Source organism: Haliotis cracherodii, unplaced genomic scaffold, assembly GCF_022045235.1.
Source record: "Haliotis cracherodii isolate W230 unplaced genomic scaffold, xgHalCrac1.p SCAF_6, whole genome shotgun sequence".
In the NCBI taxonomy this organism is placed as follows: domain Eukaryota; kingdom Metazoa; phylum Mollusca; class Gastropoda; order Lepetellida; family Haliotidae; genus Haliotis; species Haliotis cracherodii.
The window spans coordinates 49,066,095-49,092,365 of NW_027266319.1; the positions used below are offsets into that span (position 1 = coordinate 49,066,095).

At 43.7% G+C, this 26,271-nt stretch overlaps 1 protein-coding gene across 1 annotated transcript; it reads left to right on the plus strand.

The window, feature by feature from the left end:
- Positions 1 to 2,472: 2,472 nt before the first annotated feature.
- LOC139445903 (uncharacterized) lies at positions 2,473 to 24,767 on the plus strand. The gene is made up of 10 exons (XM_071227158.1): positions 2,473 to 2,639; positions 7,461 to 7,691; positions 8,037 to 8,202; positions 8,781 to 9,040; positions 11,733 to 11,782; positions 12,115 to 12,913; positions 16,921 to 17,040; positions 17,348 to 17,437; positions 20,389 to 20,474; positions 21,773 to 24,767. Exons 2-10 carry the CDS (start codon positions 7,494 to 7,496, stop codon positions 21,963 to 21,965), a joined length of 1,962 nt encoding a protein of 653 aa, XP_071083259.1. The 5' UTR covers positions 2,473 to 2,639; positions 7,461 to 7,493; the 3' UTR covers positions 21,966 to 24,767.
- The last annotated feature ends 1,504 nt before the right edge of the window (positions 24,768 to 26,271 follow it).

Sequence of the window (26,271 nt, forward strand, 5' to 3'; positions counted from 1 at the left end):
AGATTTCCTCAGTTCTGAAATTAAGCATTGTTATGGGGACCATATGGATTTTGTTTTGTAGTTTGTAGATATATTTTTTTTAATAATGTAACTTTTTTTCTGGGATGAAATGCTAGTCTGGCATATAAGGGACAGAAATGTGTATACACATAGGTATGTGTGTAGTAAAGAAACATTACTATAGTTTTAAATCACTCTGGTTTAAGAACCACAAAAGATAGATGCATGAAGTAAAATGTATTGAAATGATCAACGAAATTAACATTTAAATGACAGCCATACAGCATCTGATACTGGCAATACAGTTGGCGAAACTGATGTGGGGTAGCAGAAACAAGTTTTGACACGTCCCATTAATAGCGTGTATGACCAACCCCTGCTTTAAGACAGGCAAAAACTCGCAGTCAGTCGTCTGATGACGTCACAGGGTATACGTCGCCATTCTCCTTAGAGGGGATGGATCAGTTCTTGTTGGAGAATGTGTTCGCTGTCGAACACGACGATCCATGACACCCCAGAGATGTTCTATGGGGGACATGTCTGGGGAGCGTGCAGGTCATGGCAACACGTTGACGATTCGGGCTGCATGGGGTCGGCCTGTATGGAGTCTGGCGTTGTCATGCGGACAAAGGACACCACTTGGCAGCTGTTGTAGAAATGTTATGACAATCGGACGAAGAGTATTATCCATGTGACGCTAAACTGTCAGGTTTCCGTTAACGATGACCAGTGGTGTTCTCTCCTGCCCACAGATTTCCTCCCAACACCGTAACAGCCCCTCCACCATACGGCATTAAACATGCCGCCTTCCGTTCTCCCCTTCGGTGGTAAACACGCTGTCTTCCTTCAGAAAAAACAGAACCGACTTTCATCAGTGAAAACGAACCTTTGCCAGTCACGTCGCTGCCAAGGACGTACAGTCCAGGCCCACCTCAATCTCTGATGACGATGTTGAGCTGTCTATAACTGTCCTCTGTAATTCCTTGACCCCTGTGTCGCCTAGCCACTGTCTATCGACTAACCTTATGCCCTGAGGCATTCTTCGCTGGTGACGTCACTGTCAGGAAGCGATTCCGGAGATGAAAAGTACGCAAGTCCCGGTCTTCATTTGGCGTAGTTATCTTGGGTCTGCCTATTCTTGGCCTGTCTCATGTCTGCCATGTCTGGCTGTAACGTTGCATCACGTTAGTAACAGCAACACGGGAGCAACCACTTAATGTTGGCATGGATGGCTTCCATCTGTATCATACCAAAGGGGCCGCTCGCGTTGATCGGGTGTCAGTCGTGGCATTTCTTTAGTATGTTTTTTTTATCAGTTTGAGTGTCTGATATGCCATCAGTATAATTTATTTACCCTTTTTACACGAGTAATTTCGGCAGCAACGTGCCGTCAACGTGTGTTGACGTGTACCACTTTCTGCATAAATTTAGTTCGAACTCGCGTTTTTATATTTTTGCAATTTTTTATTGTGGTAAAGTGTCTTTTGGCCGTCAGTTTAGGAATTAAAGAGGCCAATGAAAACGCCTTATCTGTTTTATATTCATATATATGCATAAAGATTCAGATTGACAATAAACTCTCCACAAGATTGTATGACAACAGGGATCACTTCAACTTTCCAATAGTTAACTTTCCATTTATGTCGAGCAATACCGAACCTGTGCCAGCCTTTGGTGTCTACATTTCACAACGCTCGATACGCTCACCTTTTCGCCAACACTCTGGTATCATCATCATTTGATAGTCACGATTCATAAACACATACTCATAGGCTGGAATCGTAAACCGATTCTGCTTTTAGCAGATTACATTTGAACAGGATGAATATGGTAAGGGCTTTGTCGCTTTTATTTACAACTAGGTTTTTCAACGTCCGTGTGTTCTTTTTGCCATTTATTAAGGACTAAGGATAAGCAGAGCACAAAACAAAATTAAGCAGATATTTTGTTAAAGGGGAAAAGACAAAATGTTGTTTACATTACAATATTCCAAATGGTAACAAACTTGGGCGACATATGCATTCAATTACTATGTGAATTAATAACAACAAGTCCCTTCTTAATGTTGAGCACTAGTATTTGCATACTGCGTACTTATAAACCGCAGTACATTACAGACGTGTGCTCAAGATATCTTGTACACAGACTTGAGCAACTGGCAAATTGTCAGTCTGTGTATTAAGTATTGAATTAACCAAAACAATATTAGGTTTTGATAATGGTGCCTCTATTACGTGAAACAAATAGTATCCTTTTTTCTTTTACTTATATTAAGTAATCATTATAAACGTTTACTTCCGAGAAGATGTATTCCGTGCTTGATGGTTCATTAAAATACAGGATCACATTCAACTCAAATTGAATAAAAAAGTTCAGCAATCAGATTCGAACTCACTTAGATATACATTATGCACATTCTTCGAGCTCGCAGTCTACCCGAATTATCTCCCTTTGACGAGGGAATCTCCCCATTTAACTTCCTGATTGCCGTGGTCAATCAATAACCGGCGTCTTCATTCATAGAGTAACTTGTGGACTTCAACGATCTACGTCATGACAGCCAACTGTTATAACTGACTGAATAATTTCACAATGTGGGATATTAATGTACTGGTTGAATACAAGCCCAACACCCAGTGGTGAGTGTAACTTGACGACACGTACATAAATAGCGAGTTGTTTTATCGTATATTGTATAACACGCGTCATTGTACCCGTGCCAGTTATGATTTTACATGTCTGTGACCTCAAAGTGTACCTTACGTAATTTCGTTTGAAGTGTATGGTGTATATGAAAATCTTTTATTACCAACAATAACAAGTCCGAACAATAGTTGAGTGGACAGAAATGTACAACGGGAAAGTTTAAGGGATAACCTGATACACGTGTAAATGTTGATAGTTTGGATTCCAAGTTAATGAAAACAAGACACCAACTACCTGGAATAACATCTCGTCTCTAACTGAAGTTCCAACTGGAGCGCAATTCTAAGACAAATCATGGCTAACTGAGATATTTTACAAACGTTTCAACTGATTAATGGTGTGTAAGTGTGCGTGTCAAAATTGGTAATGTTAGTGGTTGTACCTCACACACTCTTACTTTGATTCCACTATTCGAGTGGCGCCTTCCATGATCCACTTCTGTAATTCCTTTCTGTGATCCACTTCAGTGATCCATGTCTATGATCCACTTCTGTAATACACTTTTTTGATTCCACTTGTCACCCACTTCCGTGATCCACTTTTGTGATTCCACTTTTATGATCCGCTGCTGTGATCCGCTTCTGTGATCCACTTCTGTGATCCACTTCTGTGATCCACTTCTGTAATCCACTTCTATGATTCACTTCTGTGATCCACTTCTGTGATCCACTTCTGTGATCCACTTCCATGATCCACTTCTGTGATCCACTTCTGTATTCCACTTTTGTGATTCCACTTCTCTGAACCACTTCTATGGTCCACTTCTGTGATCCACTTCTGTGATTACTTTCTGATTCCACTTCTGTAATCCACTTCTATGATCCTCTTCTGTGATCCACTTCTGTGATTCACTTTTATGATCCATTTCTGTGATCCACTTCTGTGATCCATTTCTATGATCCACTTCTGGGATCCACTTCTATGATTCACTTCTATGATCCACTTCTGTGATCCACTTTTGTGATTCCACTTCTATGGTCCACTTCTGTTATTCACTTCTGATTCCACTTCTGTGATCGCCTTCAATGATCCACCTATGTGACCCCCTTCTGTAATCCACTTTTGTGATTCCACTTCTGTGATCAACTTCTGTGATTCACTTCTGTGCTCCACTCCTGGGGTTCACTTCTGTGATCCACTTTTGTGATTCTCTTCTGTGCTCCACTTCTGTGATCCACTTTTGTGATTCCACTTATGTACTCCACTCCTGGGATTCACTTCTATGATCTACTTCTGTGATTCACTTCTGTGAATCCACTTCTACTTCCGTGATCTTCATTTCCTTGTTGCTGACTCCTACTTGTTGTTATGACTCCTCCCTCTAATGTCATTTACATTCTAATGTTATGACTCCTCTCTCTAATGTCATATACATCCTAGTGTTATGACTCCTCCCTCTAATGTCATATACATCCTAGTGTTATGACTCCTCCCTCTAATGTCATATACATCCTAGTGTTATGACTCCTCTCTCTAATGTCATATACATCCTAGTGTTATGACTCCTCCCTCTATTGTCATATACATTCTAGCGTTATGACTCCTCTCTCTAATGTCATTTACATTCTAGTGTTATGACTCCTCCCTCTAATGTCATTTACATTCTAGTGTTATGACTCCTCTCTCTAATGTCATATACATTCTAGCGTTATGACTCCTCCCTCTAATGTCATATACATTCTAGCGTTATGACTCCTCTCTCTAATGTCATATACATTCTAGCGTTATGACTCCTCCCTCTAATGTCATTTACATCCTAGTGTTATGACTCCTCTCTCTAATGTCATATACATTCTAGCGTTATGACTCCTCCCTCTAATGTCATATACATTCTAGCGTTATGACTCCTCTCTCTAATGTCATATACATTCTAGCGTTATGACTCCTCCCTCTAATGTCATATACATCCTAGTGTTATGACTCCTCCCTCTAATGTCATATACATCCTAGTGTTATGACTCCTCTCTCTAATGTCATATACATCCTAGTGTTATGACTCCTCTCTCTAATGTCATATACATTCTAGCGTTATGACTCCTCCCTCTATTGTCATATACATTCTAGCGTTATGACTCCTCTCTCTAATGTCATATACATTCTAGCGTTATGACTCCTCCCTCTAATGTCATATACATTCTAGCGTTATGATTCCTCCCTCTAATGTCATATACATTCTAGCGTTATGACTCCTCTCTCTAAGCCACGACAAGGTCTTCTATTGCGGTATGTGACTCCTCCGTCTATTGTTATGACCCCTCACACTATTGTCATGACTCCTCCTTCTGTTGTTATGACACCCCCCTCTACTGCTATGACTCATCCGTCTATTGCTATGACTGCTCTCACTATTGTTATGACACTTCCGTCAATTGTTAAGACTCCTCCCTCTACTGCTGTGACTCCTCCATCTACCGTCAAGACTCCTCCCTCTATTGTTATGACTCCTCCATCTACTGATAACTTCCGTCTATTGTCATGACTCCCCCTATTGCTATGACTCCCCCTCTACTGCTGTGACTCCTCCATCTTCTGTCAAGACTCCTCCCTCTATTGTTATGACTCCTCCATCTACTGATAACTTCCGTCTATTGTCATGACTCCCCCTATTGCTATGACTCCCCCTCTACTGCTATGACTCATCCGTCTATTGTCACGACTCCTCCCTCAATTGCCATGACCAAAAGACGTTAAAAAGATGGTACTTGTTGTTACCCTGTCTGGCGCTCGGCATTAAGGGGCTAAGACAAGAACTGGTCGGCTCGGAGTCAGTATACTGTGTCTGAGTGGGGTATCCACGTTAAACTGCGGCATGGTGTCTCAGTGAGCTAGCACTATAAATCGGCATCAGTCCGGACTGGTACAAGCAGCCACACAGACGCACGCACGCACGCACGTCGCTATGTAAGTGCAATAATCTTGGACGCGACGTTAAACCCGATTTTACCTCACCTCACCTATTGTCATGTCGCCTCTTACTATTTCCACGACTCCGCTCACTGTTGCCATGACTCATCTCCCTTATGCCATGACTCCCTACTCTTTTGCCATGACCCCTCACACTATTGTCATGACTCCCCCTTCTGTTGTTATGGCACCTCCCTCTACCACTATGATTCCTCTGTCTATTGCAATGACTTATCTCACTATTGTTATGATTCTTCTGTATATTGTCATGACTCATCCCTCTATTCTTATGACTCCTCCCTCTACTGATGACTTCCGTCTATTGTCATGACTACTCCTTCTATTGCCATGTCTCCTCTTACCATTTCCACGACTCCTCTCACTATTGCCATGACTCAGCTCTCTAATGCCATGAGTCCTTACTCTGTTGTCATGACTCCTCTCACTATTGCCATGATTCCTTCCTCTATTGTCATGACTCCTCTCACTATTGCTATGACTCCACTAACCGTTGCCATGGCTATCTCACTATTGCCATGACCCCTTCCTCAATTGTCATGAGTCCACTAACTATCGCCATGACTCCTTCCTCTATTGCCATGACTCCTTCCTCTATTGCCATGACTCCTTTCTCTATTGATATGACCTCTTCCATATCGTCATGACTCCTTCCACTATTGTCATGACTCCTTTCACCATTGTCATGACTCCTCTCACTATTGCCATGACTCCTTCCTCTATTGTCATGACTCCTCTTTCTATTGCTCCCCCTTCTCCTTAAATTATGACTCCTCCCGTGTTTTCAGAAACCAATGCGTGTTGTAAGAGGCGACTAACGGGACCGGGTGGTCAGGCCCCCCGCTTGGTTGAGGCATGTCATTGTATCACAAATGCGTGGATTGATGCGCATGCTGTCAGTCACTGGATTGTCTGGTCCAGACTCGTTTATTTACAGACATATAGATGGAATATTGATGAGTGCAGCGTTAAACAACAAACAAACAAACAAACAAAAACACAAACATTTAATGTCCATTGTGTCCAGATAAACGGGTCAGATCGTATTAGCACTAATCAAAGTGAATAGCGATGTTTTAAGTTGATGATTAAACTGTCGCTTGCGGAAACCGATGTGGGTCTTAATCTAGATTTAGATCACCTATAAACTCCATCTGCTTGGATTTTCATTTTCATTTGGGGCAGATGCAGATGTTTCACTCCGCCGTAATAAGAAATATTGCTATATTTGCCATTTGCAAAGTCGGCGGATCTGTAAACCAATTTATATAATCTGAGTGAGTGAGTATGATTTTACGCCTCTTTTAGCAATATTCAAGCAATATCACGACGGGGGACACCAGGTATGAGCTTCACACATTGTACTCATGTCGGGAATCGAACACGGGTCTTCGGCGAACACTTTAACCACTAGGCTACCCGACCGCCCCCAATTTATATAAAGAGATTCGCTTTATCAAGTTGATGAATTTGGAAACATATGACTATCTAGGTAAGCTGCGATGATTAGAGGCAGGCAAATGTATTTCAGTATGTTTAAGACTTTCGGCCGAAACTGGCGTATCATAATGGCATGTATGCTATACATATGTATGTAATATGCCTTATTGTAGTACATTATGTTCACTATGTTCACTACATTCACTGTTAACCTGACATTGCTTTGATCTTTTTCATTGGCCCGTAGCAGGTAACTGGTTGGAATTTCATTAATAGTTCATTTTCGGAGTCCGCTATAAAACTGACTACCATGTAAAAGGTGATACTCGTCTTTAAAAGCGATAATGTTTTTCCCGATGCTGACTTAACATCTCTTCTCTATTATACAACAGAACAACGAGGACGCTGACTCATATGGCTTTGGCATGCGGCAGATATTGCTTGTAACTATTGCAGATACGAGTCCCGAGTGCACAATGGCTTGTTTTGAGAGCGACACGGAAAGATTCAGTTTTAATGAACGTCTCAAGAGTGCTATAGCTCGCGAGTTCAAAAAGCGGGTCGAACCACTCTTGTTGAATGATGCGCTGTCTCACAAAGTGAGGCTCACAGAGAGACATGAGGTAAGTGGGGCGGCATCCCAGTTGGCGTATTGTAACGTACACACGTTATTCAAACACATTTCCAAAATCTTCTCTGAAACCACAAGGCCTATGTAGGCCAGGAACTTTATATGAATGATCCCAGCTAGTGGGGTAAGCATCGTCCTTTGACCACATTGACTTGCGACACGTACAAATATGTCATTTCTTCTCCACCGATTTACCTGGAGCCGTCAACAAGGATACATTATCCGTCGTACTTTTTTAGACTCTGGGCCCATTCAATAAATCAGTGTGTATTTGAATTACCGTATTACCTGAATTTGAGGAATTTAGAAATTTACCATTTTCTTTAATCTTCCTCAGGATGAAATGAGGGCGAAGCTTGTCAGTGAGGGAAGATGGGTAGCTTGTGATTATCTGTTTCATCAACTCGTCAAGAAGACGGACTGGTTCAAACATCTTCTCAAAGCGTTGGCTGATTCTTCCGTTGGATTGGCCGATTTTGCTGACTTCTGCAGACAAAAAGAAGGTATCTTCCCGCAGCAAAATATTTGTTCTTTTGTCATTGCGGTCACTTATTGCAAAATAAAAGGTCTTTACATCGCAGTCCCTGGTAGGCGTCTGTATTTTATGACCTGGGTTAAGGGATCACCGACCCTAAATTTCACAAATCTTGATAGCTGTTTCATATCAAATTTTACCTTAATAACTCAAGGTTGTAGTAATCACTCTGAAAGATTTTAAAAATTTCTACTTCGACCACCGCCCCTTTGTTTTTGAGAAAGAATCAGTAAATAAGGTTATGAAAAATGAAGGCCTTACCTAATTATTAGTAAATAGACATTTAGTATTATTATCTTAATAATAATAATAATAATTATTATTATTATTTACAAGAGAGTAAATAATTTCGGACTACACGTGTGTATTTAGAGAATAACATTCAATAATTTTGAAGACTTCGAGCTTGCCAAAATTATTTCACTCGGGATATAATTCCTCGTAGAGCACGGGCTGTTCTCTAAATATACATACACAAAAGGTCGTTAAACCTTAATCATATTCAAACCTTAAACTCGGAAAAAATGTTGTATTTTTATGTTACAGCCTACATAAATAGCGTCTCCGGGGATTGTACGACTGATAACGATGACGACGACGTTAAAAGGGCCCAGTACGTGAATGCAGTGGACGAAACAGACGGACTCCCAAGACAGAGTCAAGCACCATTCACAAACACACGCTCGACAGTGCGTGACGCATCTGATTACGATGACTGCGAACCTTTATATTTGCCCTACTACGAAAATGAAGAACCTTATGATGATGCCAGATCCCTCCCTTACCCCACCCAGGACGTCATGTGGGTAGGTGTGACCCCTCCTCCCACCCAGGCAGTCATTAGGGTAGGTGTGACCCCTCCTCCCACCCAGGACGTCATTAGGGTAGGTGTGACCCCTCCTCCCACCCAGGAAGTAATTAGGGCAGGTGTAACCCCTCCTCCCACCCAAGAAGAACTTAGGGTAGGTGTGACCCCTCCTCCCACCCAGGAAGTAATTAGGTGTAGGTTTTGACCCCTCCTCCCACAAAGGCAGTCATTAGGGCAGATGTGACCCCTCCTCCCACCCAGGAAGAATTAAGGGTAGATGTGACCCCTCCTCCCACCCAGGAAGTCATTAGGGTAGGTGTGACCCCTCCTCCCACCCAGGCAGTCATTTGGGTAGGTGTGACCCCTCCTCCCACCCAGGCAGTCATTTGGGTAGGTGTGACCGCTCCTCCCACCCTGGCAGTCATTTGGGTAGGTTCTGACCCCTCCTCCCACCCAGGCAATAATTAAGGTAGGTGTGACCCCTCCTCCCACCCAGGCAGTTATTAAGTTAGGTGTGACCCCTCCTCCCACCCAGGAAGTCATTTGGGTAGGTTGTGACCCCTCCTCCCACCCAGGCAATAATTAAGGTAGTTGTGACCCCTCCTCCCACCCAGGCAGTTATTAAGGTAGGTGTGACCCCTCCTCCCACCCAGGAAGTCATTTGGGTAGGTATTTGCCCTACTACGAAAATGAAGAACCTTATGATGATGCCAGATCCCTCCCTTACCCCACCCAGGACGTCATGTGGGTAGGTGTGACCCCTCCTCCCACCCAGGCAGTCATTAGGGTAGGTGTGACCCCTCCTCCCACCCAGGACGTCATTAGGGTAGGTGTGACCCCTCCTCCCACCCAGGAAGTAATTAGGGCAGGTGTAACCCCTCCTCCCACCCAAGAAGAACTTAGGGTAGGTGTGACCCCTCCTCCCACCCAGGAAGTAATTAGGTGTAGGTTTTGACCCCTCCTCCCACAAAGGCAGTCATTAGGGCAGATGTGACCCCTCCTCCCACCCAGGAAGAATTAAGGGTAGGTGTGACCCCTCCTCCCACCCAGGAAGTCATTAGGGTAGGTGTGACCCCTCCTCCCACCCAGGCAGTCATTTGGGTAGGTGTGACCCCTCCTCCCACCCAGGCAGTCATTTGGGTAGGTGTGACCGCTCCTCCCACCCTGGCAGTCATTTGGGTAGGTTCTGACCCCTCCTCCCACCCAGGCAATAATTAAGGTAGGTGTGACCCCTCCTCCCACCCAGGCAGTTATTAAGTTAGGTGTGACCCCTCCTCCCACCCAGGAAGTCATTTGGGTAGGTTGTGACCCCTCCTCCCACCCAGGCAATAATTAAGGTAGTTGTGACCCCTCCTCCCACCCAGGCAGTTATTAAGGTAGGTGTGACCCCTCCTCCCACCCAGGAAGTCATTTGGGTAGGTTGTGACCCCTCCTCCCACCCAGGCAATAATTAAGGTAGGTGTGACCCCTCCTCTCACCCAGGAAGTCATTAGGGTAGTTGTGACCCCTCCTCCCACCCAGGCAGTTATTAAGGTAGGTGTGACCCCTCCTCTCACCCAGAAAGTCATTAGGGTAGGTGTGACCCCTCCTCGCACCCAGGAAGTCATTAGGGTAGGTGTGACCCCTCCTCCCACCCAGGAAGTCATTAGGGTAGGTGTGACCCCTCGTCTCACCCAGGAAGTAATTAGGGTAGGTGTGACCCCTCCTCCCACCCAGACAGTAATTAGGGTAGGTGTGACCCCTCCTCCCACCCAGCAGGTCATCTGGGTAAATGTGACCCCTCCTCCCACCAAGGCAGTCATTTTAGTAGGTGTGACACCCCCCCCCCCCCCCCCCCCACACACACACACACACACACCCAGCAGGTCATCTGGGTAAATGTGACCCCTCCTCCCACTCATAAACTCATGTGGGTAGGTATGACACCACCACCCACCCAGCATATCATTTGAGTAGGTATGATTCCTCATCCCACACAATCAGACATCGGGTTGGGTAGTACTTCTCACCCTAGCCTGTAAGCAAGTCTCGTGTCCTGTGAAATAACAGAACTGATACACTCGCGTACATGTACTGATGACACAGATATAAACTGACGTCCAAAAGAAACTTTACCAGAATTTGAAATCACTCTTGCTCAAAAGTACAAAACATACATGCATGAAGTAAAGTGTATTGAGAAGATCAATATATCAACATAATCAACACTGAAAATGACAATCATACCGCGACCGAGAATGACGTCAGAGCCCCCCAAAGTTGGGTGGCTCCCATCTGTACTAACCCAAGGCTCGTTCACGTTGTTCGACTCTGAGTCGTGGCATTTCTTTTGTGTTTTTTATCACTGTGGATGTCTGACTTGCCGTTGCAATCGTTTCCCCCTACCCGCACGTGCATTTGCAGTTGTCCGTGGTGCACCTGTTTTTCACTTTTTCGCGTGTTATCTCGCAAACATGTAACAGACGATTAACATTTTCTGCATACACTATTGTTGTATTAAGGTTATGTGTTTTAGATAGACTTCATCGAAAAAAAAAATTCTTTGTCTGAAATTTATATTTTCAGTTGGTAAAGTTTCTTTTGGACGTCAGTTTATTTACGTATTTGCGTTTCTTGGACGTGAATAGCATCATTCATTAATAATGGATGCGAATACAAAGGTGCTTTTTTGTGTATTTTCTTCCTTCCAGGGAAGTTCTGAAGACCGACATGGAGTAAGTCAAGGCAGAACACGACCAAGGTTAGAATGGAGAAACAGAATAATAAACTGCTTTTTAGGCTTTTCAAAGACAATTTTCCACTGCTTCAAGGTTACATTTATGTTATATTATGTTTTATGAAACAATTCACCACTCCTCCCACATCCATTAAAATAAGTTGATATGATTTTACAATATACACCAAAGACAATCATTAGCTATATTCATTTTGCATTTTTTTCTGCAGACACAATGTGTATGTAAGTTACATAAAACACAAATGCGAATTAGGATTGCACAGATATTGAATTGTTGGAAGTAGAGAGTGTACAAATCTATGTATGTGAAGGACCCTTCATTGCTATTTTTACAGCACAATTCAGGACAGGAAAGCTGCAGATCAAATTTCTCTATCGCCAAGCGACCACTACTACTGCAGCATATCGTCCACCAGCGTTACTGCATCGGGACGTCACCAAGAATCAATTGGTACGACACGGGGCGGAGTTAGGTCATCACGTAGTATCCCGCCACGTCCGAATCCTTCTGCTGTGACACAACGTGTCAGTGACGGGTATACAGTCATTCCAAGTAGGGGCAGTGCCTCAATGGTTCGACCAGCAACCAGTTCAAGGGAGATCACCACAAACACCAAGACACCCGTTGCCAGGGACACCAATACCCAAAACGTAGGCCAACCATTGAGGAGAGCCGGACCCTCGTTGGTACGTCCATCTTCCGGTACGTCACATGGCAGGTCACGTGATGACGAGACTACACAACATAGTGGTGTTAAGTCGGCTTTTCCATCTCAAAGTTCAAGCCTAGGTGGTCCACAACCTTCATCCGGATATTACAAAGAAGAGGCTCAGACATTTGTTTCTAAGAGTGTTAATGCCGGGTCCATGAACCGGCCATCAGGGAACGTTGACACCTCGTTACAGCCAAGAAACACCTCAAAGGAATGTGAGGAAGACAACATTTGCAGTTATAACAAAAGACGCCAGGAGGACGTCAGTAGCAGGAGTCGTAGTGCGAAGGGGTCTAGGCCTCAGGGGTATGACCTGACGTCACCTCACATTGGCGACGGGATACAACCTATGCCACAGTCTAGTGTTCCGTCTCGCCAGCCATCGACGTATTCCAATCTCAACAGAGGAGACTTGTTAAGGGTAGGTACCTCTCTATACTTTAAGGTTAAAGACAGAACCGGCGCTTGGCACATATTGACCGACCAGTTGATATCGAGGGCGTGGTGGTGGCGGTGGTATATATATATATATGTATCTGAAGCACAGTAAAAGTTCTAACTCTCAGGCAGAAAATATAGTAATAATTAAATAAGTGGAGTAAGATTGAAGGTGTAGGTATGACCCCTCCTCCCATCCAGGAAGTCACACACATACACACACTCTCTCTCTCTCTCTCACACACACACACCTGTGTGTGTGTGTGTGTGTGTGTGTCTCAATACCAAATCCAACCCCCTCTCTCTCTCTCTGGATTTGGTATCGAGATAGACATTTTATCAGCTACAGCTACACAACCAGATGGGTTTTTATATTTAAAACTATGAGTCTGGTGTTTTTTAAGAACAATTTCACCTTTGTGGCAGGTATCTTCTCTTCCCGACCCCTGCATATCAAATCATCGGTCACTAAATGAGCAAAAGTCATATCTGGGTGCATATTTGAATAGTTGACGTTATCGCTCGTGTACCATCTTCGATAGGCAAGGGAGTTCACTGACTGTAAAAGTCCAATTTCCATCCTTGCCGAACAAGGCTGGAATTTCTGGGCTCGATCGTAGCGCCACCAGCTGTTATTACGAGTTATGTCCCTTGTAACCCTCTCCTTTGGACCAAACAGATTCCAACTCTCGTTTCACTTGCATTTGTTTCAAACAAAATGGCGGCCCCCGGCCAAGAAGATCTGATCGATAAAACGGGTCTTACCTCGCGAAGTGCATCAGGTGAGCACCTTGATTAAAAACGTGAAAAGGTTTGGAAAATATCTGTTGACATTGAGTTGGTGGTGCACATGTTTTGAAAATTATGTAATCGACCGAAATCTGCACGACAGTTTACTAACCGGATTTCGATTTCGGTGCGCGATTTTCATTGGACTATTCATAGACTCGTTAGTCCAGCCAAAATGTTAATCCATAATATCAGCCTCCTTTGGCAAGGGTGCAAACCAGACTTTTATAGTCAGTTAACTCCCATGCCTCGGGAAGATGCTCGTGAACCTGCATAAATGAATGTGAAGGTTCTTTCAAGATGTATAATGTAGCATCGTGTACTGAAATGGACGTAACGACATGTCTTAAATCTTGAAAGAAAGTTATGAAAATGTTAACCCAGGGACTCTGTATACGAATAGTCTGCCTCAATGTCCAACTCAAGAATGATTTGCCAAATCTACATTGCATCAGTTCTAGACTGAAATTAAGCATTATCTGGGCATTATTTAGATTTAATTATTTTTTATTTTGTAAATGTACACTCTTAAAACAAAGAAACGCACAGGTAGATTTCAAGTACATTTATTGAACCTAAAAAAGTCAATATATTTAAATCAATATCATAGATACAATGAAATTTTGGAGCTCGATACTCACATGTTGTCGTTGTACAAAGGCATTGAAAACTGTTCATTGTCATGTAACGTAAAGCCACAAGGGTGCGCTGAACTCAGTATCTCGTGTGACCGCTCCGGGCAGCAATCACGTCTCTGCATCTGCTCGGTAGTGACTGGAAAAGTGTATAAATTCTGTCCTGCGGAATTTTGCGCCACTCTGTTTGTAACGCGTTGGCCAGTTGTGGGAGTGTCTGGGGCTTGTTCTGACGTTGACGTACACGTCGATCGAGTTCATCACAGAGGTGCTCGATTGGGTTGAGATCTGGAGACCTCGACGGCCAGGGCAAGGCGTTGATGCTGAAATTATGAAGGTAGACTAAGTCTTCCCTGACACGAGCTGTGTGCGGTGGGGCGTTGTCCTGTTGAAACAGCTCCCTCTGGCGGTCAATGATTGGAAGAAGGTGATGTTTCGACGACGTTGTCTTCCATGTCGCCGGTGAAGAAGAAATCCTGGTTCATAGCTAAACTACACTCGTTTCCAGTTTCTTAAATTCCAAGGCTCTAAGGTATGGTACCAACGCAAGCGTCACTGCCGATGGATCTGTTGCAAAAGAGGGACGAAAATTTGTCTTCTGGGTCGGATTCCAGTCTCGCGAAGATGGTTCCTGACAGTCTAGTCTAATATCCTCCTCAAACCAGGGATGCGTCCTGCAGTCTCCGTAGCTGTGGCATTGCGATGGCGTAGGTGGAACAGTCGAATGTAGCGATCGTGTGCAGGGGTGGTAACTCTTGGTCGGCCGGTTGTCGAACGGTCTGCAGTGGAATTGAACTGTGTTAATGGGTCCCAAAGGCGGCAAATGGTGCTGTGGGGGACGTTGAATTGCGTGCAACAGAAGACTGTTCTTTGGATACGTCCTATGGCGATGTTCCGATTGGCAGCGCTGAATCTCGGCATTTTCTAACTTGAAAAATCTTGACAAGTGAATGACAGGTTCTTGGCTTATGCTTGCCTTTTTAAAGTTACTACCACGGGTTACAAATGCCATAACTTGCACGTGCATTTTGTTTTACTGTTTTCCTCCGTGACATTTTGGAACAAGTGTGGAAACAATGCCGTTTAATACACTGCCAATCGACAATGGCTGCGTTTTGACGCACTGTTTGTCGAATATCAGGCCACCAACATTTTCCAATAACATATATCAAATATATATACAGGATATTTTCGTGTAGTCAGGTTCAATTAACTACATACCACCTGTGCATTTCATTTTTTGAAGAGTGTATATGTTTAAATAAAATAACTTTATTTCTAAATCGAGTTGTAAATCCTTGTACGTGCATTGTGTAACGTAACGCCTGTGTAACGTTTATGTTTCACAATGGTCCTAACGAGGGACTCTCACCACTAGCTTGAGTACTAGTCTACTGTCTACGTCTAGTTTCCCGAGGCAAGGGAGTTAAGTAACTGTAAAAGTTTACTTCGCGAAGTGCAGCACATCACGTGAGCACCTTGATAAAAAGAAAAGAAAAAGAAGCTTTGCAAATCCTGTAATCAGCCTAAATCTACATGTCAGTTTAAGAACCGGGTGTCGAATTCGTTACGCGATTTTGATTGGACTAGGCATAGACTCGTTAGCCCAGACAAAGTATAAGTACATAATTCCAGCGTAGTTCGGCAAGGGATGAAACTGGACTTTTATTGTCAGTTAACTCCCCTGTCCCGGGAAGATGTCTCAGTCCAAATTTTGAAAGTAGTGACTCGTATTAAACTGACACATCGTCTCCGTCCCTGTCTCTAATAGCTAACTGCTAGATCGATATGCACACTTTGAGTTTACAAATGCACAAAGCGGGCTTTGAATGACTTAAAAACACTTACTGGGACTGCCAAAGCCTAGTCCCCCAGTGGACGTAATACGGCTTTGTGCAGGCGGCCCATGAGGGCACAGGTCTTATACGTTTACCACGAGCACTGTCATGGAGCTGACGGACCCAGAATCATAACAGGAATGATACTCGGTGAGTCGAACCCACAACCAATGGACCATTGCACGGCTAATAAGCACGAGTTAGCAAACCGTTCACCCATAAACATACTTAAAGCGTCTTTCTTTACTTTTTTAACTGATCCGCCGACCCTTAAATCAGGAATATTGAGAGAAAAACCAGTCTAAAGCTGTATTGCCGCCTAGCCTGATCACATTTACGAAACAATTAAATCACAAGTTGTTTGCCAGTCTAATGCAGAAAAACAGATGTACATGTAGGCAAAATAAGCGGTGAATGTTCGCTAAAAGCATGAAATGTAGCTACGATGAACACCATTCAAAGTGTCACCAGTACTCGAAGCAGTGCGTCTTTTAGTTCCCATGGAAACGTTTTGTCTTACAGAAATTTTCTTTCTTTCTCATCCTAAGGACCTTATTTTCACTACAGAAACCATTTTTTTCGAAAGGTCCAATTTTAATTCTTATTTATATTTCGACCGCTGACTGTCCCAAGTGTTGAGAACAATCTTTATACATAGCCCAAAAGGATGTTTGTGAATATACATCGCTGACAGCTTGTACACGTATAATCATGTTACTGTTAAATAGACGGCGTCTGGTTCAACACGGGATGCAACCTATACTGAATGCATGTCAAAAGGTGGAGACGACATCATACGAGCGGAGGTGGAGAAAGAGTCTCGCACACCAACCACAAACGGTGCGCAGGTGGGTTAAACTGAAAGGCATTGCATCAACCAAGTCAGGGAACCTGACCACCCGATCCCGTTAGTCGCCTCTTACAGCAAGCTGAGGACCTATTCTAACCCGGATCTTCACGGGTACAGTCACTGTTTATCTGCGTGACAGAGGCATCGTAAAATATGTGATAAATATCAGGAACACAGTTCCACAACTTGACACAGGGCAAATGTGTCCTAGAAGAGCCACAGTAATTATACTGATACAGAATAGCATATATTTAGGGTGTAGATGTTTTCTATACATTGTAAACAGTGGGTCTATTGTTGCATAGACAACGAATGGAGGCCACTTCACACGAGCGGAGGTGGACACAGAGTTGACCAACTTCCTCGGCTACATACCAACCATCACAGATGCCGAGGTAGGTAAAACTGTAGGAGATATGGGGCTACATACCAACCATCACAGATGCCGAGGTAGGAAACACTGTCGGAGATATAGGGCTACATACCAACCATCACAGATCCCGAGGTGGGTAACACTGTAGGAGGTATGGGGCTTCATACCAACCAGCACAGATCCCGAGGTGGGTAACACTGTAGGAGGTATGGGGCTACATACCAACCATCACAGATCCCGAGGTGGGTAACACTGTAGGAGATATAGGGCTACATACCAACCATCACAGATCTCGAGGTGGGTAACACTGTAGGAGGTATGGGGCTACATACCAACCATCACAGATCCCGAGGTGGGTAACACTGTAGGAGATATAGGGCTACATACCAACCATCACAGATGCCGAGGTGGGTAACACTGTAGGAGGTATGGGGCTACATACCAACCATCACAGATGCCGAGGTGGGTAACACTGTAGGAGATATAGGGCTACATACCAACCATCACAGATGCCGAGGTGGGTAACACTGTAGAGTACTGGGACTCCATACCAGCCATCACAGATGCCGAGGTGGGTAACACTGTAGGAGATATGGGTCTACATACCAACCATCACAGATGCCGCCATGGATAACACTGTAGAGTACTGGGGCTCCAATAAAACCATCACAGATGCCGCCGTGGATAACACTGTAGAGTACAGCGTCTCCATACCAACCATCACAGATGCCGCCGTTGATAACACTGTAGAGTACTGGGACTCCATACCAACCATCACAGATGCCGCTGTGGATAACACTGTAGGAGATATGGGGCTACATAACACCCATCACAGATGCCGAGGTAGGAAACACTGTAGGAGATATAGGGCTACATACCAACCATCACAGATGCCGAGGTGGGTAACACTGTAGGAGATATAGGGCTACATACCAACCATCACAGATCCCGAGATTGGTAACACTGTCGGAGGTATGGGGCTACATACCAACCATCACAGATGCCGAGGTGGGTAACACTGAAAAAGATATAGGGCTTCACACCAACCATCACAGATGCCGAGGTGGGTAACACTGAAAAAGATATGGGTCTACATACCAACCATCACAGATGCCGAGGTGGGTAACACTGTAGAGTACTGGGACTCCATAACAGCCATCACAGATGCCGAGGTGGGTAACACTGTAGGAGATATGGGTCTACATACCAACCATCACAGATGCCGCCGTGGATAACACTGTAGAGTACAGCGTCTCCATACCAACCATCACAGATGCCGCCGTTGATAACACTGTAGAGTACTGGGACTCCATACCAACCATCACAGATGCCGCTGTGGATAACACTGTAGGAGATATGGGGCTACATAACACCCATCACAGATGCCGAGGTGGGTAACACTGTAGAGTACTGGGACTACATACCAACCATCACAGATGCCGCTGTGGATAACACTGTAGGAGATATGGGTCTACATAACACCCATCACAGATGCCGAGGTGGGTAACACTGTAGAGTACTGGGACTCCATTCCAACCATCACAGATGCCGCTGTGCATAACACTGTAGAGTACTGGGACTCCATTCCAACCATCACAGATGCCGAGGTGGGTAACACTGTAGAGTACTGGGACTCCATTCCAACCATCACAGATGCCGCTGTGCATAACACTGTAGAGTACTGGGGCTCCATACCAACCATCACAGATGCCGCTGTGGATAACACTGTAGAGTACTGGGACTCCATTCCAACCATCACAGATGCCGCTGTGCATAACACTGTAGAGTACTGGGGCTCCATACCAACCATCACAGATGCCGCTGTGGATAACACTGTAGAGTACTGGGACTCCATTCCAACCATCACAGATGCCGCTGTGCATAACACTGTAGAGTACTGGGACTCCATTCCAACCATCACAGATGCCGAGGTGGGTAACACTGTAGAGTACTGGGACTCCATTCCAACCATCACAGATGCCGCTGTGCATAACACTGTAGAGTACTGGGGCTCCATACCAACCATCACAGATGCCGCTGTGGATAACACTGTAGAGTACTGGGACTCCATTCCAACCATCACAGATGCCGCTGTGCATAACACTGTAGAGTACTGGGGCTCCATACCAACCATCACAGATGCCGCTGTGGATAACACTGTAGAGTACTGGGACTCCATTCCAACCATCACAGATGCCCCCGTGGATAACACTGTAGAGTACTGGGACTCCATTCCAACCATCACAGATGCCTCCATGGATAACACTGTAGAGTACTGGGGCTCCATACCAACCATCACAGATGCCCCCGTGGATAACACTGTAGAGTACTGGGGCTCCATTCCAACCATCACAGATGCCTCCATGGATAACACTGTAGAGTACTGGGGCTCCATACCAACCATCACAGATGCCCCCGTGGATAACACTGTAGAGTACTGGGACTCCATACCAACCATCACAGATGCCTCCGTGGATAACACTGTAGAGTACTGGGACTACATACCAACCATCACAGATGCCGAGGTAGGTAACACTGTAGGAGATATGGTGCTACATACCAACCATCACAGATGCCGAGGTGGGTAACACTGTAGGAGATATTGGGCTACATACCAACCGTCACAGATGCCGAGGTGGGTAACACTGTAGAAGATATGGGGCTACATACCAACCATCACAGATGCCGAGGTGGGTAACGCTGCACTGTAGATAGATACATTTCATAGATTCCAATGTTCGAGACCATATGTATCATTCCCCTAGTGCCTGATAACGCTTGGCTTTTATACTCCCCAGGGAGCTGAGAATGAAATTGTAGTCCACACTGATTCAATGACTTTGGTACTAGCATTCACAGGTGAAATGAATGGCGCATTGTAAATGAAGGTACTACTGTAGATTTTATGAACTATGTATGTGTGTCATGAGTCGAGTGTGTTGCCAAGGTAACTGCATGCTCTTGTTTCCCCAGGTGAAAAACAGAATCGAAAGATGTAAAGACAGTACATATGTGTTATGGTACTGTGACTTGGAACAGAGGCCAGCACTCGGTGTTGTGTAAGTGACGTATTTTCACACGTGTCTCTAGCTTTGATTAAACAAATGAAATTGTATGTCCCTTTACTTCCTAACAACCCTCTCACTGTATATAAACTCGCATATATTGGTGGTTTAATCAGTTCATCTAGTGGCAGTGGGGTAGCCTTGTGGTAAAAGCGTTCGCTTGTTACGCCGAAGACCCGCCGTCATAGTGTTGGAATATTGCTAAAAGCGGCGTGAAACCATAAACACTCTCTCACTCACTCAGTTCAACTGACGCAACATTGGTGAATGAGTGAGTGAGTTGGGTTTAACGCCACTTTTAACAATATTCAAGTTATATCACGGCGTGTCAGCTTAATTCGGGAGGAAATCACGAAGTGATGCAGGTCTAAGACTTTTACCACTTCGGTGAAACCCACGAGCACGGTGCTGACAAACCTAGAAACATAATTGGGGCGAACCGGGATTGACGCAACATGAGCGTGATGAATGCAACATTAAAGCGTGATGAATGTATAAAGTATTTGTAGTTGTAAGTTATACTCTCTCTCTCTCTCTCTCACATCCGGTGACAGTAGACTGTACAGAGTTGCCTCCCTTCCGTGCTACAAGCCGCTGATTGTACACACAGCCGTGCTCGTAGGCGTTACAAACGTGGTTGCCGCTTCCGACCTGTTATTAGGGATTTACCCCCACATTAAGCTGCCATGATAAAACTGAAATAATGAAACCAACGTACTCACTCGTTGACATCAGACTGTCATATTCTTGGCGGTCATTTCGAGATGAAATTTGCTATACAGATCAGTCTTGTGGTGAACTGGTGCCTTTTGATGATTTGGGATTTTGAAAAATACTGAACAGCCATATATCCTCATGCACTGAGCTGAAGGTATCTGATGGCAGAAGTAGGGTATGACCGGGGCATGTGTCATGACTGATGACTATTGTTTCATTTGAAGTATTGAAACTCCAGACACACACCCTCCCCCCCCCCCCCCCCCCCCCCCCCCCCACACACACACACACACGCCGTGATATAAATGGTTTACAGATAAAAGCGGCATTTAACCCAACTCACTCACTCACAACAGTTCCCAATAACGCGTTCAGCTCAATCGGAAAGCACCGATAAGACTTGGCGCTGTTTTGTTTTAGATTTCTTTTTACAAAATATCAACAAATAGCTCAATTTACAAAGCCTATCGCTCACATGATCGACCACTAGTCTTCCCTGTTCTATTTAGGTCATGATCAAGCTGTGATATTAATGATTATTATTATCCCATTCACCGTCGTTCTTCCGTCCGTAGGTATAACTCTTCGTTCATGACCTTCCTTATCAAGAAGAGGTCAAGTTACAACGGCAACAAGTTCTACATATATAAGGACCAGAAGGAAGCCCTCACTCTGACAGAGCTGCTAGATTATCACCTCAAAGATGGAATAATCCGCAGACTCCCCCACAGACTGAAAATCATGCTCAAATACCCTTTTCTTGAATGAAAATAGACGCAGATGTGTGTGGATAGTTAATGGTCAGCTGATGTTGACAAGAACTCACCCTTCCGTGGTGAAGGTGCAATGGGGTTTAACGTCGCGTTGAAGGTTATTTCACTAATATAGCATGCACGTGTGTGTGAGTGCGTGCTTGCCTGCTTGTACTCGTCCTGACTTACGCCGAATTTATAGTGCTAACCCATTGAGATACCATGTCGTAGTTTAACATGAATACCCTACTCAGACACAGTATACTGACGCCGAGCCTATCGGTACTGGTTTAATCCCCTTAATGCCGAACGCCAGGCAGGTAACGAGTACATGTACCATCTTTTAATGTCTTTTTGTAAGACGCGGCCGGGGATAGAACCACCAACCTTCCGCTCTCCGGCCAGACTCTGGAGAAAGCCAACAAGTCCGTACAATACATTAGACATACACTATTTTCATTGGCATAGTTATTAACATGCAAGAGTTGGGCATTGGTACATAAATTACCCACCCCATCCACATATGTGTGCGTACTGTTCAAACTAACTTTAAAAAATAGGTAGCCATCTGACTTTTCTGCTGGTCACGGGCCAAAGGATCAGCGGTTATGTCGCTCATTAGCCTCTAAGTGAAAGAAGTCGAATATGACAAGTCTCGAATATAGGCCATGTCAGTCTCGAATACCAGCCAGATAAAACAACGATGTTGTGCAATGATATTAAACTGTTAGACTTGCCAAATCCTAATGCTGCCCATACGATAAGAAAAGTGCTGAAAGAGTAGATTTTCATCGAGGACTTTACGGTACCTAACACTTTTAGAGAGAGTCGTTTATTATCCCCCGCCCACCCTTGGGGGTACACTAGACTTAATCTTCTGTAATGAGCCCATCTCAACTAGAGTCTTTCCGGTTCCAAACACTGACCATCATCTTGTGTGGGGTGTGACGGAATAGGTGTAGTATATTGAAGTGACTATCATCATTTCTTTGTATGTTAATCAATGTGGTAATGAACTGAACTTTCTTAATCTTAATATTTTGCATTTAATCTACTATGTCCAAAGCAACATCTTGGGTTTGAACTGGTAATGACCATAGTCACATATCACAAACTAATACCATTTATGTTTCTTAACAAATATTCCATGTAGATATTATTACGAGTCAAAATGTGACTTGCAATGTTTTTTCTTTCTCCCACCCTAATGAATTCAGTGGTAAATGTAGTAACTGGTTTTGTCAGTTTGTACTTCCATCATGTGTTTGTGGAGAAGGTTTCATTTGGTTTGTGTTTTGCAGCATTATATTTTGTTTCTTCAGGATGTTTTGCATGTACATCGAGTAGATGCTCCCCTGCTGCCTTTTACTCCTTACAAAATTTTGAATATTTTCAAATGTATGTGTTTGTGTGATCAAATTTCACTGTTGTTGACATGATATAAACTTCATTTGCTGGGCAGGAGAGTTGGCCATGTTAGTGGCAAACTCTTCTTTTTTTTACAATTTCCATGACAAGTTCCACCTCGGTTAAAAAAGGTTAGGGTTTGTCTAGATTTAATTATGTTATAAATTCTGCAATAGGGGTGGGGCATATGGCCACTTAAGTGGCAAACTCTTGTTTGGTATTTGCTTCTGGAAGATGTCAATTTTGTGAGATGTTTCCTAGTGTATATTCAAAGTAGACATACTGACGGCCCCGGTGAATCAAAGTTGGCATTTAAATTTAGCATTTTCTTTTTATGAAGAACAGCAAACTGTTCAATCATTTACTTGTAATATTTCTACATACAGCAGTATGGCGTACGCTATTGTGTGCAATGTAAAATGTTCAGTGTCCGACGTACGGTGTATAGGCGACAGCTATTAACTACAGTGTACGGTATACTGTATTTATAGGCTATGATATCGTATGATGTACAGAGTGCGATGGACGTGGTCAAAGCTCAATGATGATATTTATCGTGAGCAAAATGGATATTTCTGTTAAAGCGAAATTTGCAATTTTTGTCATTACTGTGATATACCTTATCTGCGGAATGATCGCGAATACATAGGCTGTCGCTATATTGAAAACAGTATGAAAGTACTTAATCTTGCTTTTAAATATTCCTATTTGAAGAACTTACAGTGAACATATGTACCCTGTTTGTGTAGGTAAACGAGTATTCTGTGGTTAGCGAATGTTTGTTGTTTAATGCCGCGCACAGCAATATTCGTAAATAATGGATTCTCGACCTGACAATCCGGTGGCTGACATCATGAGCATCGATCCACGCAATTGGGATACGATGACATGCATAGTCCAAGCAGTTGAAACTGGTGTACTGGAATTGAATATAATGAAAGATTTTGTCCATATTGCAAATCAAGGGGTCATTCCTGTATGGAAGATGAATACCATGTGTTATTCGTTTGCACTATTCAAAGAGAAATTAGAAAAAAATGTATTGGTACATTTATTCATGAACCATATACAGCACACTATAGTGATTCTTTTTCGAAAAGAACACCAGGAAGCCATCTATAACATTAGTTTATTTCTGTATTATGTCTATAAAAATAGCATTGCTAGAAATTAAAAAATATAACTTTTAAGTATGAATTTAAAAAGAGAGAGAACAAATCTGAAAATGTTTGTAAATGCGTTCGATATTAAATCTGTGTATTTTGGACCAAAGGCCTTATACCGATACATTTGTCTTGTCCTGTCTTCCAGTAAAACACTTCATGAAGTTCACTGACATTAGTTTATTCATGAGCATAACTTATATTCCACAGAAGACAGTGTTTGTTGTTTAACGCCGCACTGAGCAATATGCCAGCGACATGACGGCGGTCTGTACATAATCGAGTATGCATCAACCAAGCCAGCGAGCCTGATCACCAGATCCCGTTAATCGCCTCTTACGACAAGCATGGGGTGCTGAAGACCGATTCTAACCCGATCTCCACGGGTCGGTTAGTGAGTGAGTGCCATCGAATACCGTGGCACACAGCAGGTCACATCTCAACCATCCGATCCCCAATGTAGCAGTCTACATGACTGGCATATTGTTCTGATGACATATTATAGACATATAACAATATAGTAGAACAGATCTGTTCAGTTCTTCAATAATAATATAAAGTGATGATTCTTGTGCTTACCTTCTGGTAAAAACGTCACTCTGGCCTCAATCGATGAACAGAAAACATTTACATACGATTCTCAAGGGTTTTAGGGTAGCCTATAGGTTAAAGCGTTCTCTCGTCACGCCGAAGGCCTGGGTTCCATTCCCCACATGGGCACAATGTGTCAAGCCCATTTCTGGTGTTCCCCGCCGTGATATTGCTGGAATATTGCAAAAGGCGGCGTAAAACCATACTCATTCATTCATTCATTCATAGTAGCTTTACACAAAATTTGATTGTTTTCAGAAAATGGATTTGAATGAAATTAAACCAAACGTGTTTGCTTATTTTATTACATCCCGTGACCTTCAGATGGGGTCAAACCACTATCGGTCGGCCCGACACATCCCGCGAGACAATGTTATCAGTTTCCTTCTGATAACATTGAAGTATTTAATGTGTAGACAGACTAAGATATTCAAGAGAACAATCAGGCGTGACGGTGCATTAGCTGGTCAATCAGACCTATATTTACACCTATACTGGAAACACTGTAATGGCAGTTGTCTTTTGAGGGTCGCTTTCAGTAGTTTTGTATGATAAATCCCATTGTCACATTTCTTTTCGTTTGTTGTTTAACGCCACACTATATGATGGCAATCTGAAAATAATCGAGTCTGGACCAGGCAATCCCGTGATTGATATCAAGAGCATCGATCCAGGCAATTGGGATATAGTGACATGCATCAACCAAGTCAGCGAGCCTGACCACCCGATCCCGTTAGTCGCCTGTATGACAGGACAAAAGACATACAGCATGGCAGACCAGGACATTGCATGACAGGAAGGATATAAGGTTTCTAGCAAGCCCAAGTGACGCAACTCGGCCCGTGAGGCCAGGCCACCAGTGCTCCGAATATGTTACAGCATATGTGATCAACAGAAAACGGCATGTCAGGGCCTCTTTTCACGAAGCAACCTAATCTGAAGATCTTTATTTTAACTCTAGGATGAATGGGGTCCCTTGTATGAAGTGATAGGAAACGGTAGGAAATGAATGGTGTACAGAACGCACCATGTAACCGTTTTGGCTATGTTGCACGCAGTAGTACATGACATTAACGATGTTACACGCAGATGTAAATTATATGGTGTGTGTTGCACACAGTAGTACAGGACATTATCTATGTTACACACATGTAAACGATG

Bases quoted from the DNA above. Each gene is read 5' to 3' on its own strand.
- LOC139445903 (XM_071227158.1), top strand. From the start codon at position 7,494: ATGCGGCAGATATTGCTTGTAACTATTGCAGATACGAGTCCCGAGTGC. The intron at 11,783-12,114 runs GTTAGAATGGAG...CTATTTTTACAG, and splicing joins CAAGGCAGAACACGACCAAG to CACAATTCAGGACAGGAAAG. The intron at 12,914-16,920 runs GTAGGTACCTCT...ACTGTTAAATAG, and splicing joins ACAGAGGAGACTTGTTAAGG to ACGGCGTCTGGTTCAACACG.